This window comes from Calidris pugnax, unplaced genomic scaffold (genome assembly GCF_001431845.1).
Source record: "Calidris pugnax isolate Ruff unplaced genomic scaffold, ASM143184v1 scaffold70, whole genome shotgun sequence".
Classification (NCBI taxonomy): Eukaryota; Metazoa; Chordata; class Aves; order Charadriiformes; family Scolopacidae; genus Calidris; species Calidris pugnax.
In genome coordinates, this window is record NW_015090862.1 from 1,843,860 (window position 1) to 1,860,673 (window position 16,814).

General features: G+C 35.7%; 1 protein-coding gene across 9 annotated transcripts in view; it reads left to right on the forward strand.

Moving 5' to 3' along the window:
- Positions 1–16,814, forward strand: part of HERC1 (HECT and RLD domain containing E3 ubiquitin protein ligase family member 1) — a 94,854-nt gene that overhangs the window by 18,835 nt on the left and 59,205 nt on the right. For all 9 annotated transcript variants that reach the window (XM_014944507.1, XM_014944515.1, XM_014944510.1 and 6 more), the window contains exons 3-19: positions 582–677; positions 992–1,186; positions 2,828–3,139; positions 3,853–3,949; positions 4,319–4,462; positions 5,937–6,064; positions 6,934–7,078; positions 7,167–7,338; positions 8,479–8,613; positions 10,354–10,519; positions 11,106–11,231; positions 12,076–12,297; positions 13,495–13,647; positions 13,833–13,965; positions 14,419–14,610; positions 15,448–15,669; positions 16,573–16,746. In XM_014944507.1, coding sequence (XP_014799993.1) covers positions 582–677; positions 992–1,186; positions 2,828–3,139; positions 3,853–3,949; positions 4,319–4,462; positions 5,937–6,064; positions 6,934–7,078; positions 7,167–7,338; positions 8,479–8,613; positions 10,354–10,519; positions 11,106–11,231; positions 12,076–12,297; positions 13,495–13,647; positions 13,833–13,965; positions 14,419–14,610; positions 15,448–15,669; positions 16,573–16,746 — 2,812 coding nt within the window. The remainder of the gene's footprint in view (positions 1–581; positions 678–991; positions 1,187–2,827; positions 3,140–3,852; positions 3,950–4,318; positions 4,463–5,936; positions 6,065–6,933; positions 7,079–7,166; positions 7,339–8,478; positions 8,614–10,353; positions 10,520–11,105; positions 11,232–12,075; positions 12,298–13,494; positions 13,648–13,832; positions 13,966–14,418; positions 14,611–15,447; positions 15,670–16,572; positions 16,747–16,814) is intronic.

Consider the following 16,814-nt stretch of genomic DNA (forward strand, 5'->3'; position numbering starts at 1 on the left):
TGAAACAGGGAAAGACTTTTTCCTTGAAGTGATAATTCTTTTCTCTCTCTTAGGCTTGTAATGCTTGCTAATAAACAAAAATATTAATAATTTAAAGAATGGGGACCATGAGAAGAACATGGCAGTGGCAGGATCTGAATTGGATTGAATGTCCCAATGGGCAACTTTGTTTGTTGTTGGTTTTGGACTAGATATAAAATAAGAGACCAAAATGTGGAAGATACTTAAAGACAAAAATAATGATGCTTAGTAATTTTTAAATTAAATAATAAGAGTTTTAAACTAAACACAAGTGACATGCATTTCAGAGTAAAACAGTATTAGGAGGAATTAACTCTAAACCTAGGTATTTTCACAAAAATGAATAAATAAGAAAGCTTAACTGGCACTTGTCACAATTTTTCTTATCCTGAAGTGTATGCAGATATCACAGCTCAAGGGAGAAAGGTAGTTTACTTATGCATATATAAAGAGCTTTTAATTATGTTAACTATAAGAACAAATGTCTGATGTATTTTGTACAGGTGCACTGTTGCTGTATGAAAGTATTTTTTTGTAATAACAACATTTAAAATTTGTAGGGGTCATCTGCTGATCGAAGTCAATGGAGAGAGCCAACTAGAACCTCTGATGGCTTATGTTCTCTTTACGAGGCAGCTCTGTGTTTATTTGAAGAGGTATGTCTTGAAACAAACCTTGACTTGAAGGTAATTACAGTTTATTTTCCCCTCACACATCTGATTTGTGTGTGCATGCGGGTATGGTGCAATCTCTGCTGAGTTATTCTGGAGTAGAAGAGGGAGGCAAAAAAAGGTAAAAAACTAAGATGTAGAGAAACAAAGTAATTTGGGGAAGCTAATGACATAGTGATAGATGATTTGTGTTTTAGACAGAGAATCATATTGAGGGGAAATTAAAGTAGCACTAAATGTTGTGACTATGTGGAAATAAATGAAAATGCTACCTTGTAATAAATCTCTCATTTTAATAGGTCTGTCGAATGGCATCAGACTATTCAAGAACATGTGCCAGCCCTGACAGCATTCAAACGGGTGATGCTCCCATTGTTTCTGAGACCTGTGAAGTGTATGTTTGGGGTAGCAACAGCAGTCATCAACTGGTAGAAGGAACTCAGGAGAAAATACTTCAGCCCAAGCTTGCTCCAAGTTTTTCTGATGCACAGACAGTGAGTGACATTTATAGTGATTCATTATGTAATATTTAACAGCTTGATAGGTATAATATGGAATTGGGAAATAACACTTTATTTCTGAGTGTCAAGTTGTAATGAAGGATGATGCTCAGAACTAATCATACAAGTTATTTTACTGAAGGTATCTCACTACTACTTTGGTGACGGTTGGAAAAAAAATCCTGTTGGCTTTTTTAAATGACACACAAATCAAGTAACAAGAACAATTGAATTATCTAACTTACTAGGAAATGCATTTGCAGATATGAATTTGTTTGCCTGTAGGTTTTTTTGTGTTTTTTTTTTACTGTTGTTTAAAGGTATCTTAACTACTCAGTCTTCTTTTCCATTGGTGGCTTTCACCAAGGTTGTCTAGTTTAAAAGTCCAGCCTTGGCTAACTGCTGGCACAGCAACCTTAGTTAGCTTTGTGAAAATCAGTATATAGTATGCTCTTTCTGCTCTCACTCACTGATTCTGCAGTTGCAACTGAGTACTTCTATTGATGCGTGACACAGAAGAGAATAGTTTGCTTTTCTGTTACCCTATTGGCTTTGCAGTGTTGACTTAAATAAAAGCATTTTTTTGGTCACTAGACAATATAGGTACATTTTCTGAAATTGTTTCTATTGACATCACTGATTTATATGCAGGACCAGGCATCATAAAGCAAGTTTATGCATTCAAAGCACTTTTTTTAAGAAAAACACTATACACAAGAGATGAATGAGTGATCTGAATGATTGAGTTATTCTTTAAATAGTACTGTGTACATCCATACAACATATTTATGTGATTTCCCACTGGGATAAAGAATGTTTTCTTTAACCTATATTGACAATCTTTGTAGGATTTCTCTAGATGAACAAGTTAATTCACAGTAAATAGGGTTGTCCCCTGCAGTCACCACCTGCTTTGTGCCATTTTGTGATGTGGACATACAGTGCCTTTATGCTTCAGATTGGAACCCACTTTGCCCTTATGGTGTGTTAAGATTCCTATAGGAAATTATCACAGGGTTAGTTGGTTTCATTTAGGTCATTCTTCAGCTGTGCGCTGACTTTCTGATAGAGGCAAGTTTTCACTGTCTTAAAAACTTTTGGTCTTATTTCTTTGGTGTTTATGCATAGTCTCAAATGGTAGTGGATTTCTAGGATTTAATTGAAATGCGTAGTCTCAAATGGTAGTGGATTTCTAGGATTAAGCATGTTTCTGTAATGTACCACTTGGTACTGGTTAAATTTAAGCAAAACTTCTGTTGCTTTATCAGGCTGTTACTTTGTCTTTTTAATCTTAAGAAATTAAAATACCTTAAGACTGTCCATTTCCATCCATGATTCTTGGAGATCTGAAGGCAGCCTGAGTTCTGTAGTCTGTAGAAGAGATGCAAATAAATGAAAAAGTAATCCCTAATTATATCCTTTATATCAAGAAGATAGATTTACTCACATTATGTGTCAAGAATTTGAATTTTACTGCTTGCTAAAGTCCAAATTCTCCATAATTCTTACATCATGTTATATGAAAGGGTTATGTAAAGAAACCTGGCAATTCTGTTTAAATATACAGACTTATAGACCTATATGTGAATTTTACATTTATCTAATCTTTCTTTTTTACTCTTTTAACCTTTTTAGATTGAAGCTGGACAATACTGTACTTTTGTTATCTCTACGGATGGTTCTGTTAGAGCCTGTGGTAAAGGCAGCTATGGGAGACTAGGACTGGGTGACTCTAACAATCAGTCCACATTGAAAAAATTGACTTTTGAGCCTCATAGGTCTATTAAAAAAGTGTCATCTTCAAAAGGATCCGATGGTCACACTTTAGCATTTACAACAGAAGGGGAAGTCTTCAGCTGGGGTGATGGTGACTATGGAAAACTGGGACACGGAAATAGTTCAACTCAGAAATATCCCAAACTTATTCAGGGTCCTCTGCAAGGAAAGGTATGTTTTGTATAATAGAACACCTTTTTTGTTCTGTTCAGTTGTGATGTTGTGTAAAATTTGAAATACATAAAATCCCAAGAAAAAGTTCTGTGTTTTATGTAAGCTTCTCTTTTAAGCTGGGTCTGCTTTCAGCAAAGCACTAAAACTTAGAGTTGCCTTTAGGCGTGTTATTTGGACTGTCAGTATTGGATTTCAGTGAACATTCTCATAGTCTTGAGAGTGAAACTTGCTCACATGCTCTTGCTGAACTGCAATGACATTCCAGGAGGTGGTTGCTTTTGTTGGCTGTAACATGAGGACTTTTTGTGTATAACTTTTTTAGTGGCTCCATTTGAAAAGTGGCTTTGGATTGTCGTACAAGGCCTTCTCTTTCCTATCTGTCTGTGTTTTGGCCAGTGTTTTCGACATACAGTGATGCTTTTGGGTTGTTTTTTTTCTGCTCTAAGACTAGAATATAATTATGTTACATTTGCCTGCTAGAGAAATCATGACTGATTTTGTATATAAATGTGTCTCTATCTGTTCTGGTTTCCGCTTATCAAATACTAAATAGAAAAGATTGCAAAGATTAATTTCTGTGTGACTTGCCTCACACGAGTGAACAAGTCAGTTTACATAGAGACTGCTTCTGAAACTTAACTTTCATAAGCCTTCAAACTTCATACTCAATTAATGTAAAAACATGCTTTTTATTTCTGCCTGGAATGTAGGTTGTTGTATGTGTATCGGCTGGATACAGACACAGCGCTGCTGTTACAGAAGATGGAGAGCTATATACCTGGGGAGAAGGGGACTTTGGAAGATTAGGTAATTTTAAAATTTCATGACATGCTTTCAGAAGAATTCCTATGTCTGGTAATGATACTATGCATCTATTTGCCTTGTTCTTTTATTGTCCTCTCTAAATACGCATACATTTAAAAATAGTCCTATGGTTTAGTGGCAGTAAGGTATGAACAAGTGTTCTGGAGTATGTCTTAAAAAAATGAAATGTTTGTTAACTGTACTACAGATCTCTTCCAAATTTTACTACATATCTTTCCAGAAAGTGGGCAGAAATGATCATTTATGATAATTACAATGTCTATGGGTTTTGCAAAATCTTACTGAAGTTACAAACTATGAATAGAACTTCAATCTTCACAAAAATAAAATACATTTTTCTTTTTTCTTTAGGTCATGGTGACAGCAACAGCCGCAACATTCCAACTTTAGTAAAAGATATTAGCAATGTAGGAGAGGTTTCCTGTGGCAGTTCACACACAATAGCTCTGTCCAAAGATGGGAGAACAGTATGGTCATTTGGGGGAGGAGATAATGGTAGGTAAAACTAACATTTTGGCAGTAATTTTCATTTCATGCCATCTACCTCATAACCTCAGTATTCCTTGCAGTTTGGTTTTTAGTTTTTTTTGGTCATTTGGTAGCTATTCAAGAAAAGGATTTTAGTAAAATTCAAATACGGTATTTGGAGTTTAACTGCAAAATTGTAGACCTTAAAATCCGATTATCAGAAGAGTGAGGGGTCAGTTCTGGAAAAAATGCTTTGCTGATAACTTCTAAATAAACTCATTTGATCTGGCAACAACTGTATTCATGTTCTAAGAAACTGTTGCATTTAAACTGCCTCTTGAAGAAACATCTCCCATCTCAAAAATGAAGGGCTTCTAAGCTTCATTGGTAGTGGATGCTTTGTCAAACACAGAGTCATTCATTTTCTACTGTTACTATATTTAGCTTAATTTGGTTATGCTGCTAGATAAAAATTAAAGCTCAGATTGAAATTGCTGTATTATTGCTTCCTAGCAATAATACAAGTGAGAGAAGAAAGGAAAATGCAGACTACAGAGATCTCATCATCAAATTGGTGGTTTATACAACTGGGTAGGAATTTGAATTTCATCTGAATGCTAGCCCTGACATGCTCATGTGGAATTGTTCCTGCTCCTCTGTCTCCCTTTTTCTGTAATTTCAGTTGAAAAATCAGTTTTTAACAGGACAACCATCTTAACCTTCCCAAAGTATTGGCATTCGCTCTTCTGTTTCAGAAAATTGCAAACAATGTGACTTTTGGATATTAATAGTATGGTACTAAAATATTGTTGTAGGGAAGGCAAAATGACATGAATCAAAGCCTAAGCTTTGATCAGTCTTTGTAATACATTTCCCATCTGATTTTGTTTTTTCTCCTTCCTTTTGAGGAGTGTTTTTCTGTCAAAACACTGACATGGTGTGGTCATAGTCCTTGTTTTTGAGGTCACTGATTGAATACAATGACATTGCGGAGATGAGTAGCTGTTTTCAAGAGAAACTTAACGAATGGATAAGGGAAAAAAAATACTGATGTTTACAGAAATGCACACAGCTGTTAGGAGAAAAAATGCAGAAAAGATGGGTTTTTTCAAGTAACTTTATGAAATAGGAAGGAAATTTTTAATTTTCTTTTGGGAAATATGAAAAAGTTTAGTGCTTTGGAAGGCTTTAGTAATTAATCAGCAGGCAGTGAATGGTGTAGATATATATATTAATACTAGTAGAATTAGTATTCCAGTTTGAGTATTAGTAGAATTAATATTTCAGTTTTTAACTATACTATAATAAATATGTATTTCTTGAAATCTATAATTACTGGAATTGAGAAGAGAATAGCTTTAGAAAAAGTTGTAATATGTTTCCATTTTAAAAATGTACTCTGATATGTTTGGAAATCCAAAAAGAATTCTCTTTGGATATTTCTAGTTGTTGTAGTTTATGTACGAAAAATACCTTCTATTTGTGTTGCCTCCTTTTATAGGCAAACTTGGTCACGGTGATACAAATAGAGTGTATAAACCTAAAGTTATAGAAGCCTTGCAAGGAATGTTTATTCGAAAAGTGTGTGCTGGGAGCCAGTCTTCACTTGCCTTGACGTCAACAGGGCAGGTAAGCAAGAACAAGTTTTCATTCAAATGATGAAGATGGTATGGATTCATTATTTCAGCACTTAGTATTTTGACTGTTGAGAAAATACTCAACTAGTACATAAATATCAGTAAAGTTTTGATCAGAGATTGACTGAGATCCCGATGTGCCAGAGTAATTAAAAATGTGCTAAAGAGTCATGTAGAAGTACACTTTTCTTGAAGAGTCTTGCTTAGTCACAAAAAAATGAATTATTTTCAGGTTAATAAATGTAACTAGTGCAAAACCAGGTTGGATTTTGGAATCAAAGTGGGTTCTGGAAGCAAAAACCAGTGAAATGCTTGTAATTTTTAATGCATTAACCAACTCCGGTGGTTAAGGAATTTAATAGTTTTTTTAAATATTTATGTATTTTAGGATATAGGTATTAACTGAAAGTTTAGTTTCTAGTCTGAAAAATCCCAGGAGAGCTTAGAGATAAACGTTTAGATGGTGAATGGGGGCCCTAACTGGTATGATACATATATGTGTAATGGATAAGCATTTCTACAGATGTGAGCTAACTGACCCCCTGCCCTCACCTCGCCGTGACTCAAAGGCAATGGGTATTTAAAGCACTGATTAGGAGCACTGAAGTTTACTGTAGCAGTTTGTTTTCTTGCAACATTTGCTTCCCCATAGATGTGCTTTGTGGCCAGCGAGCTGAGTGGTTGGGGGGGAAGAAATGTAGATGATATGAAATGTACATTAGAGGCATGAAAGTTTCATGCATGTCTGATTGAAAGTGTAATTGCAGTTAATGTGCAGGTGGTTATCTGGTGTTTTGTTTGTTTGTCATCTCCAATAATACAAATTTGACATGCAGATATTTTGTGGTTTGTTTGCCCTAGGTTTACGCGTGGGGCTGCGGGGCGTGCCTTGGCTGCGGCTCTTCAGAGGCAACTGCTCTCAGACCTAAGCTTATTGAAGAACTGGCTGCTACAAGAATAGTTGATATTTCAATTGGTGACAGTCACTGTTTGGCACTTTCTCATGGTAAGAAGAATAAAGTGTAAAAATAGACAGTCGTCCTCTTGATCAAAAGCAATTGTATCTCAGTTGTTGTTTTCTACTTTATTTATAGATAATGAAGTTTATGCTTGGGGTAACAATTCAATGGGACAGTGTGGTCAGGGCAACTCTACTGGTCCCATTACTAAACCGAAGAAAGTAAGCGGTTTAGATGGAGTTGCAATTCAACAAATTTCAGCAGGAACGTCCCATAGTCTTGCCTGGACAGCTCTTCCAAGGGACAGGTAACGATGACGTTGGGGGACAGGGTTTTTTTTGCGCAAGTCCCCTTGGGGATACATGTAGCTCTCTTTCCTGAGGGTGTTAACACATCATGTGTTTCAAGTATTCTGCTTGTAATGTTTTGGACTGGAGTCTTTTCTTCTCTCCTCCCTCCTTCATTTTTTATTTCTCTCTTTCCTCTTCTTCCTTCTTCTTTTTAAACTATGACAGATAAGTGAAAATATAGTGGCACTGAGGATTTGGATATTAGTTCTTTGTATATGAAGATTTCTTACCTGCTGTTAGACAAAAATTACTTCTGTTTACTAAAAATCAACAAATTAGGTAGTGAGGGACAGACAACCCAGTATTTTTTATTTTGTGCTTCTGACAGGATTTTTTTGGCTTAGGCAATTTCCTTTAGCATTAACAAGGAGTAAACTAAGCATGAGACTTTGGTAAAGTTTAGACAAATTACTGGCGTGGATTTAAACATCTAAAAAAAATTCTGGATGGTTGCATGTTAACCTAAATTAAAAACGGGTACCTACATATATAGTTTGGTTGTTAATATATGATAAATGAAATAATACTTTGTTACACCAAAGACATGAGTACGTGATTGAACTGAACTGGTAAACCTCTGGTTTAAATATGGACTAACACAAAGGAATAGAAAAATTTAGTATTTGGAAGATAATTCAGGAAGAATTTCAAACGTCCTGTTTCAAAGGGACCTATATTAGAAAAATCAATTAAGAAAATAGTGAGACTCAAATAGTACGAAGTGGTACTACCCCTTTTGAATTCTCCCTATATTGTATCAAAGTCTCTTTATTAATCCAGCATTTGTACTAAAACCGGCTTTGGGAGTAGCGGTCAACTTTTGCATGAATCAGATTAAATACATATGGCTTTGTATTTATAGCATCATCGGTGTTTTTGTTCATAAATGAAGAGTGTTTGATATGTAAGGACCTTTACAGAAAAGAGAGCAGAAAATACAGTCAAGGATCAGGAAGTTAGTCTATGTCATTTATATTAGTTAGTTACAAGGAAAAAATTGGTCTGGTCAAGTGTGTATTCAGCCTATTTAAACTGTTAATTTTTTAAAGCAGTTGAAATATTTTCAGTAGTTAACTCATTTTTATGTTTGATTCCAGGCAAGTTGTGGCGTGGCACAGACCCTATTGCGTAGACCTTGAAGAAAGTACCTTTTCACATCTTCGTTCTTTTCTTGAGCACTACTGTGACAAAATTAACAGTGAAATTCCCCCTCTTCCTTTTCCTTCCTCAAGGTATATATAGCGTATGCATTTTATAGATTTTAAAATTATTTTTCTTTAAAGCAGTGGTGCATGTCTTAGTCCTGATTAGTCTTTTCTTTAAGAAGCGTGTCTGGTTTATTTGATTTTTCAAGTGCTGTTGTTTGTGTAGCACAGGAGCTTTTCAGTGCTTCAAAAGGAGGAGAATCTTTTGTCTGGAATTTATTTTAATTATGCACTGAACTGAATATTTTCTTTCAGAGTTGCGCTTTAAAGCATATTTTTCTGTATAGTTGAAATGCATTCACTATTTCTGTGTGTTATTTCTGCTTTGCAAGTTCTTCCTCCCTCCCATAACCAGTTTGAGTGGGTGCTTACTGACTCTTACCTACTGCTATAAGCTTAGGCAAAAAAGTCCCCTTCAGGTGATAGTCCATCAGTCCATATATTCAGTTATTCACTAGCACATGTGTAGTGCTCAAACCAAGAGATGTGTAGTTGCCATTGCATTTTGAGTTGGGATCCGTGCTCTGATAAAACCCTGTTTCTGTCTAAGGAAATAGGCTATTCTTCTACCAGCATTTTTAGCTAGTGAGGGTGGGCTATTTCCTTCTTGCAGCTCAGGGTCTCTGATCACCTCTGGAGAAACAGAAGTTGTTCAGAATGCATGAAAGACTTTTTTAAAGGTTATGGGTAACTCTGTTATTCCAGTTGTGTCATGTAGAATAACTGTTTTCCATCTGAATGAAAAAAATGTAGAAAGGCAGTTCAATTTGTTCAGGAACTGACTTGTCTATGAAACTTAGTAATGAGGCATAGTATTACAGTTACAGCAGTTTGCTTCTGATACAGACAGAGGTTAGTAGTGTACAATTAGGGATATCTTGTATATTTCATGATCAGTTCCATGTGGGTTGTTTTTTTAATTTTTTTTTTTTTTAAATAAGATACTCTGTTAGATTTGAAAATGCTTCTTACAAACATAAGATTCATAAACATGAAACATCACTTAAGTTTGAAATATATGTGCAGAAGCATTTTCATTGCTTTGGATTTGGAGAGCCTTTCTGCGTTTCCACAAATCTGTCTGTTCTGGAAGGTTTTCCAGAGAAAGAAACGCAACAGAACTAAACCTGTCTTGATAGTGCCATGTTCACTAAAACAGCCTCTTGACAAATCGTCAGTAATTGTTATTACAGCTTTCAAATTTAAGTCTTTTCACCAAAGGTGATGTTTTAAATGTTACGAAAGCCTGAATGTTTCCTCGCTGACATTTGCAAAAAACACTGTAAATATCAAAGATCTTAGGAATATTTTGTCCTTGGTACAAAGCTTTTCAAAAGTTTTCTTTTTTAAGATGACTAGAAATTAACATCTTGACTTTTCATTTTTAATCTGATTGTTGTACTCCTAAATCTTCTTGGAGAAGATTACATTTATTAGTTCTTATAAGTTTTATATTTTCCTTTATGCGATGAATATATTTGTCTGTCTGTTTGTGTATTTTGGGATGATTTTGCCTCCAAATTTATGAGACTACTTTTCTACACTGAATGAATGCCTCTTGGAACCATTGTCCACAAAGACACTTTTCTCTTCTCTGGTTTTGGTTTTTGTTCTTGTAAGCAGATTGACAGGAGGTTTTCAGAGGAGTTTTTTCAAAGTCCCAGTTGTAATTTACTTATCTTTCTGGTATGCAAAATCAAGCAAGTAGGTGAAAGGGAGTAAGGCTCATAATCAGAGATGTTAACAGGAATGAATTTCTTTTTACAGGGAACATCACAATTTTCTTAAATTGTGTTTGAAGCTGCTTTCTAATCATCTTGCACTTGCACTGGCTGGAGGTGTGGCTACAAGCATTCTTGGTCGGCAAGCTGGTCCTCTTCGAAATTTGTTGTTTAGGCTGATGGACTCTTCTGTCCCTGATGAAATTCAGGAGGTCAGTAATGCCTTTTCGTTTCCATGTGAAAATTCTCCTACTTTCTTTTCTTTGTTTCTCTGATTGTGTAATTAGAGATTTTTCCGACTTTCTGAACCTAGTACTCTGACAAATACGATTCTGATTTACCAGTTTTACTCATTTTAGTTAAAAAATCTATTAACCATTGCTGTTTTATGGTCTGAAAGCAGAGGAGAATGTTTGCATGAGAATTTCAAAAAGCTGCTTTTATTTTGTAACATTTTAATTATTATTACTTGTAATAATAAGCCAAAAATGTTAATATTGTGGGCTGAGTAACTAACTTACTAGAGTAACTTCTTCTAAGATGGCACTCTTACAGGAAATAGCAACTTAGAAAGAATTTTTTACTGTTTTGATTATGTCTTGGTCTTGTTTCACTCCTTCTGCGTGCCATGTATCTTTGCATTAGAGAATGAAAGATTAGCACGGTATTGTGTGATGGTATTGTGTGAAGTGGGTGTTTTGGACATATTATGTGTCTTGTACTGTATTTTTTAAAGATAGAGTTGATGTTTCTCCTTCCCCAAAACTGAAACAGTATTTTCTGCTGCTCTAATTTTAGGTGGTAATTGAAACTCTATCAGTAGGAGCAACTATGCTACTTCCTCCATTGCGAGAGAGAATGGAATTGCTACATTCTCTTCTACCCCAAGGTCCTGATAGATGGGAAAGCTTATCAAAAGGACAGGTAAGGTCAAATCAAAATATGCCGTGCTTTGAAAGCAGTTGTGTGTTAATTATTTTTCTAGAACATTTTGGACAGTGATGTGAGCCTCATTTGCACGTTTTTGGTGAGATGCAGTGCAAAGCGCAGCTTAACAAAATCTGTAGCCTGGCTGAATCTAAACCTAGTGAGTTAAGGAGCAGTACATGTCTTCTCTAGTGAAGCTTGAACTTTTGTTCATTTCTGTACATGTAGGATCCTGGTCAGATCCTTTATTTTATATGCTATCAAATAGACTGCTTTACACTGATACTGAAACTATGGAGAAGACTCTTCTGATTCTAATTTTCTAAAGATTTCTAAACTAAACCCCCTGACAATTACTAGGGTAGAGCAGGTTTAGTTTTTTCAGGAATTACAGCCATCAACACTGGAGAACAATATTGAAGTTGAAGGTCATTCATTACTCTGCATCTGCCACTTCCCTTGGTCTAATGTGTGCTTAACTTGATTTTTATCACTTTCTCCTATGTATAGATTAGAATTATTTCCCCTCTCCCCCCAGCATATAATCAGTTAAATAGAACAAACTGGAGAAAGCATTTGATCTGATGTCTAATCTCTCTCTCCTAATCTCAGATTTTTACTAGCTATGGTCATATAATTTGGTATATTTATCCGTTCTCTAATACTACAAATCTGCAGAAAAAAACTGTTTGGATATTTTTGGTAAAGTCCTCCAGCTTATTTTCATGTCTCATTGGAATATTTTTATTGCATAACTCTGCCTCATGCTTTTTTCATCTTAGCTCATTATTTTATCTTCATTAACAAAGAGCATTTCTTGCGTCTAAACATTTTCCTTTAGAGAATGCAATTGGATATTATCCTGACAAGCTTGCAGGATCACACCCATGTAGCTTCCCTGCTTGGCTACAGCTCACCATCTGATGCCACAGACACTTCATCATTGTGTATCAGCTATGGAAACCTCTCTGATCAAACCTACGCTGTCCAGAGCAGTCATCCCGATACTCATCTAGCTGAGATCTTAATGAAGACTCTCCTAAGAAATTTGGGATTTTATACGGTATGTATAAGCCATCGTTTTATTTATTTATTTATTTAATGGTAATTAATTTTGAATACTTAGAAAGGTTAAAAGTTTTTCCCTGCTCTTTTTGTTTATCTAAAGTAGCATTGCTATATGTATTTGTTCTGCAGTAGACTAAAATCAGTTAAATCATCTGTAACATTATGGCTCTAATGTTACTGTAGTGGTATTTAGATGGTTTCATGTCAGACTAAAGTATTTTGTTGCTCTTACTTCAGCTACAAAATTTTTTGGAAGATAGAGTGTTAACACATCAATTAAATAGATTTTATGGAATCCTTTTTGTCAGTATAATCTCAGTCACCAGGGAAAGACAGGCAGACACCAGGAACAGCAGTCTCTTTAATTAACTTCTCTAGGGTAACCACCGTATTTCAGTTCAGCAAGTACAGGTCAGCCATCGTATTATACCGAGTGTGTCAAACAGAGCCTTGTTCCCCGCTGTACAATGGGAGAGGCTTCTGAGAAGTTTAAGGAAGCATAAAAGCAAGTAACTGGCTCGTTCACCTTTTTATTCAGCTAGCCAGTTAAATATAACAGCAAAAAGAAATCAAAGATTTCTACTTCTCTGGCATAGCACCCCTGTCTCCTGAGGGGAAGGGTTGGTAGTTTTTTATTCTTTTCTCTAGATCTCCACCATACATCTAGATTGAGCTATTTACTTTGAATTTCTACTTGAAAGGAACTCAGGTTTTTTTCAATAGAATTCAGAATGAAGTTAAGCAGCCATCTAACTTCTGCTTATTTTATTGCCATCCCAGTAATGCAAGGAAGGATTCTAATCTGAAACATTTTATGTATCAGCCAGCAATAAATTCTAAAGGGTTATTACTTATTTTAACGTATGATGATTTGGAGGTGAGGGTAGGAAGTGAGTTCTTTCGTCCAGTTGTCCTTGGTGAGTTGAACGAAAAATATTTCTGCATCTGAAAATAGCCGTTTTAGAACAGAAATGTTCACTTGACAGTTGTCACAGTCACTACTGTGGCGTTCTAAACAATTGTAGTTTCTAGTTTGGTTATCCCATGATCCACTAGACGTTTTCTGATTTCTTTGATAATCACAGGTGCACGTGGTGAAGGTAAAAGTGCTTCTTTTTAAGGCGGTATTATAGGATTTGAAGACAAAGTTAATTGTTCGGGTTTTTTTTCCCCCACCTTTTTGTCTTAATAGGACCAAGCCTTTGGAGAACTGGAAAAAAACAGTGATAAATTTTTACTGGGTACATCATCATCAGAAAACAGCCAGCCTGCTCATCTTCATGAGCTTTTATGTTCACTGCAGAAACAGTTGCTGGCTTATTGCCACATCAACAGTGTCAGTGAGGTGCGTGTCCTTATTCTTATCATTTAGAGGGGAATAAATTAATTCAATATGCATGAGTACCAGAATGTTGTAAGATTCCTCTTGAAAGTCTTCAGAGTGTGTGAAAACTAAACTGATTTAAATAATGAACTTCTTACATACATTTACAGAATTATTCTTTTGTTTCACTGTTTGTTTCCTTCTAGAATTCCAGCAGCGTGGCGCTGCTTCACAAACACCTTCAGCTTTTATTGCCTCATGCTACAGATATCTATTCCCGCTCTGCAACGCTGCTTAAGGAAAGCTCTTGGAATGGTAGTGTTGGGGAAAAACTGAGAGGTAAATGTTCATAGAAAAATTGGTAATGGTAGCACAGTAAGCTTAAGGCAGTTACTGTTTGTTTAGATTTCAATAATAAAATACCTTATTTTCCCAATGTCTGCATAAAGTAGACATCCCAAGCCTCCTCCAAAGGAGGAGGTTAAGTGTCTACCCAAGGATAGCATCTGGTTCATGTTTTTAATATAACATTTTGCGTACAGGAAGAACACAGAATAGAGAGGATAATGTCTCTGTGCATTATTGTTTCCGTTTCGTTCTAGACTTCTCTTTGTAAAAGTACATTTTTTTGAGATTACTGAAAAGCATATTAAGTAAAATGTAGAATGGATTCATAATTATTAAACAATCCCCCCAATCAACATGTACAGTTGGGACATTTTGAGACAGCTGAGGCGTTTTTCTGTAATTCTTTCTGATTGTTAAATTATGCTCTTTTTTTTTTCTCTGTAGATGTAATTTATGTATCAGCTGCTGGTAGTATGCTCTCACAGATTGTCAACTCACTATTGTTACTGCCAGTATCAGTAGCTCGGCCTTTGTTGAGTTACCTGCTAGATCTGTTGCCACCTTTAGATCGTCTTAATAGACTGTTACCTGCTGCAGCCCTTTTAGAAGATCAAGAATTACAGTGGCCACTTCATGGTAAGTGTAGTAACTAACGTGCTTTTGATCTGAAGAATAAAGAATGGCATGTCACCTTTTTATAGTGGAAGTTTAACTTTCCCTTTAAAGATGGTGCTTTTTTTAAGCTAAGTGTCTTGCTACATCTGCTTTTCAAATTCTTAAATGGGTTAACATCCCTTGCTGTGAAGTATTTTGAGCTGCAGGCAAACTTCTTTATTCTGTCAGACCAGAATCTATATTGACTTGAGTGGGAATCCAAGAGCGATATGGGAAATATATATTGAACTGAAAACAATAAGTCTGTAATACATGAAAATACCATACTTGTAAAAGAAAGACTGATTTTAGAATCATAGAACATTTCAAGTTGGAAAGAACCCATAAGGATCATTGATTCCAACTCCCTGAAACACAGGACTACCTAAAACTAAACCATATGACTTATTCACCATTCACTGAATTTTTTATTAATGTTTTTGGCAAAGTTTTCTGCTTTTATTAAGTGCTATTTCCAGTTGTATCATTTGTCTATGCATGTTTATCAGAATCCAAAAAAACCCCATATTGGACAAAATAGGTGCTTGGGCAGAGTTTGAAAGAGCCTTTACTTGATTATGAAGAGTTGCTCCATGAATGGTGATGGGCTCTGCTGCCACTGAAGGTGTAATGTTAGGCGTTCTGTTCTATTTGTCCTGACTGCTGTTTCTTCAGTTTACAGGTTGTTGACTGAGAGGTAAATCTGTTATTAACTGGGAAATACTAACAAGTTCTGTCATTAATTTTACTAATTTTGGAAGTGTTTTTAACGTCTGGGCAACAGTGACTAATGCGACAAATTGTTGCTGATACTTCTAGGTGGACCTGAGTTAATTGACCCTGCGGGAGTGCCCTTACCACAGCCTGCCCAGTCTTGGGTATGGCTTGTTGATCTAGAGAGAACTGTAGCTTTGCTGATCGGGCGCTGCCTTGGTGGCATGCTTCAAGGGCCCCCAGTGTCCCCTGAGGAACAAGACACAGCCTATTGGTTGAAAACTCCACTTTTCAGTGATGGAGTGGAAATGGATATTCCTCATTTAGGTAAGCTGTTATATGCAAGTGTCCAATTGTCATTGTAAATATTTGTGTTCAGTTTTAAATTTTCTGATGATATTTGAATAAGTCTATGTACTTAGGGTTTGTCTTTCAGCATTCTTGTCTATTTACATTGTAATACAAAACGTTGGAAAATGGGTATGTAAGTATATGCTGTAGTTTATAAACGGTCTTGGAAATGCTTATGGAACAAAAAAACCTGCAATTTCTTAGTGAAGGAAGTAACACATACTTCACTGAGTTAATTTTAAATGTTTTACTCTCGGATGCTCAACATTGAACAGACACAGCAGGGGCTCTGTTGTTTATATTTATTATTGAAGAAGATTATCTTCGATTTTATTCTGCTTACGAAGTGGAATTTTTATTAGTTTGAAATAATACTATTAACAAATTTCAATTCATCTCATCTACTAGGAGTCTTAACAGGGACTCAGCATTAATATTTCTAGTCATCCCTTCCTGTCTGAATAATGCATTTACATCTGCTTCTTTGTGGTCTGTTCACATCTCCTTCTTCTAATTAGAATATTTCAAGACTTAATTTACAAGACACAGTATTTTGAAATGGGTCCATGTCTGAAGATACAATAATTGCAAGTGTATGGCTGTATAGTTCAGGTAGAATTAATGAAACAGATTTATGCTTTTGAAACAGAGTTGGATAATGCTTCTAAATCTTCCTATGTTTTAGGTAAATTGTAACTCTGAGTCCCTTTATTCCTTATTTAACATGAGTTTGTAGTCAGACAATGAGATGTCTTGATTATTTTTTTAAACAAAGTGGAGAGTATTTATGCACTCCACTGTTTTATGCACTTTTAGATAGATTCACGTAATCCTCAAAATTTGCAGAGTTCAACTTCTTAATTATTCCCCTTCTGTTAGACAAGTGCATGAGCTCCTTACTAGAGGTGGCCCTATCTGGAAACGAGGAACAGAAGCCATTTGATTATAAGCTGAGACCTGAGATTTCTGTCTATGTTGATTTGGCCTTGGGTTGTACAAAAGAGCCGGCAAGGAGCCTCTGGATCAGCATGCAAGACTATGCTGTTAGTAAAGGTAAGATGTTGAAAACGTGTGTGTGTGTCTGTGTGTTAAAAGCGTACAGCATGCGTCAACTACCTACC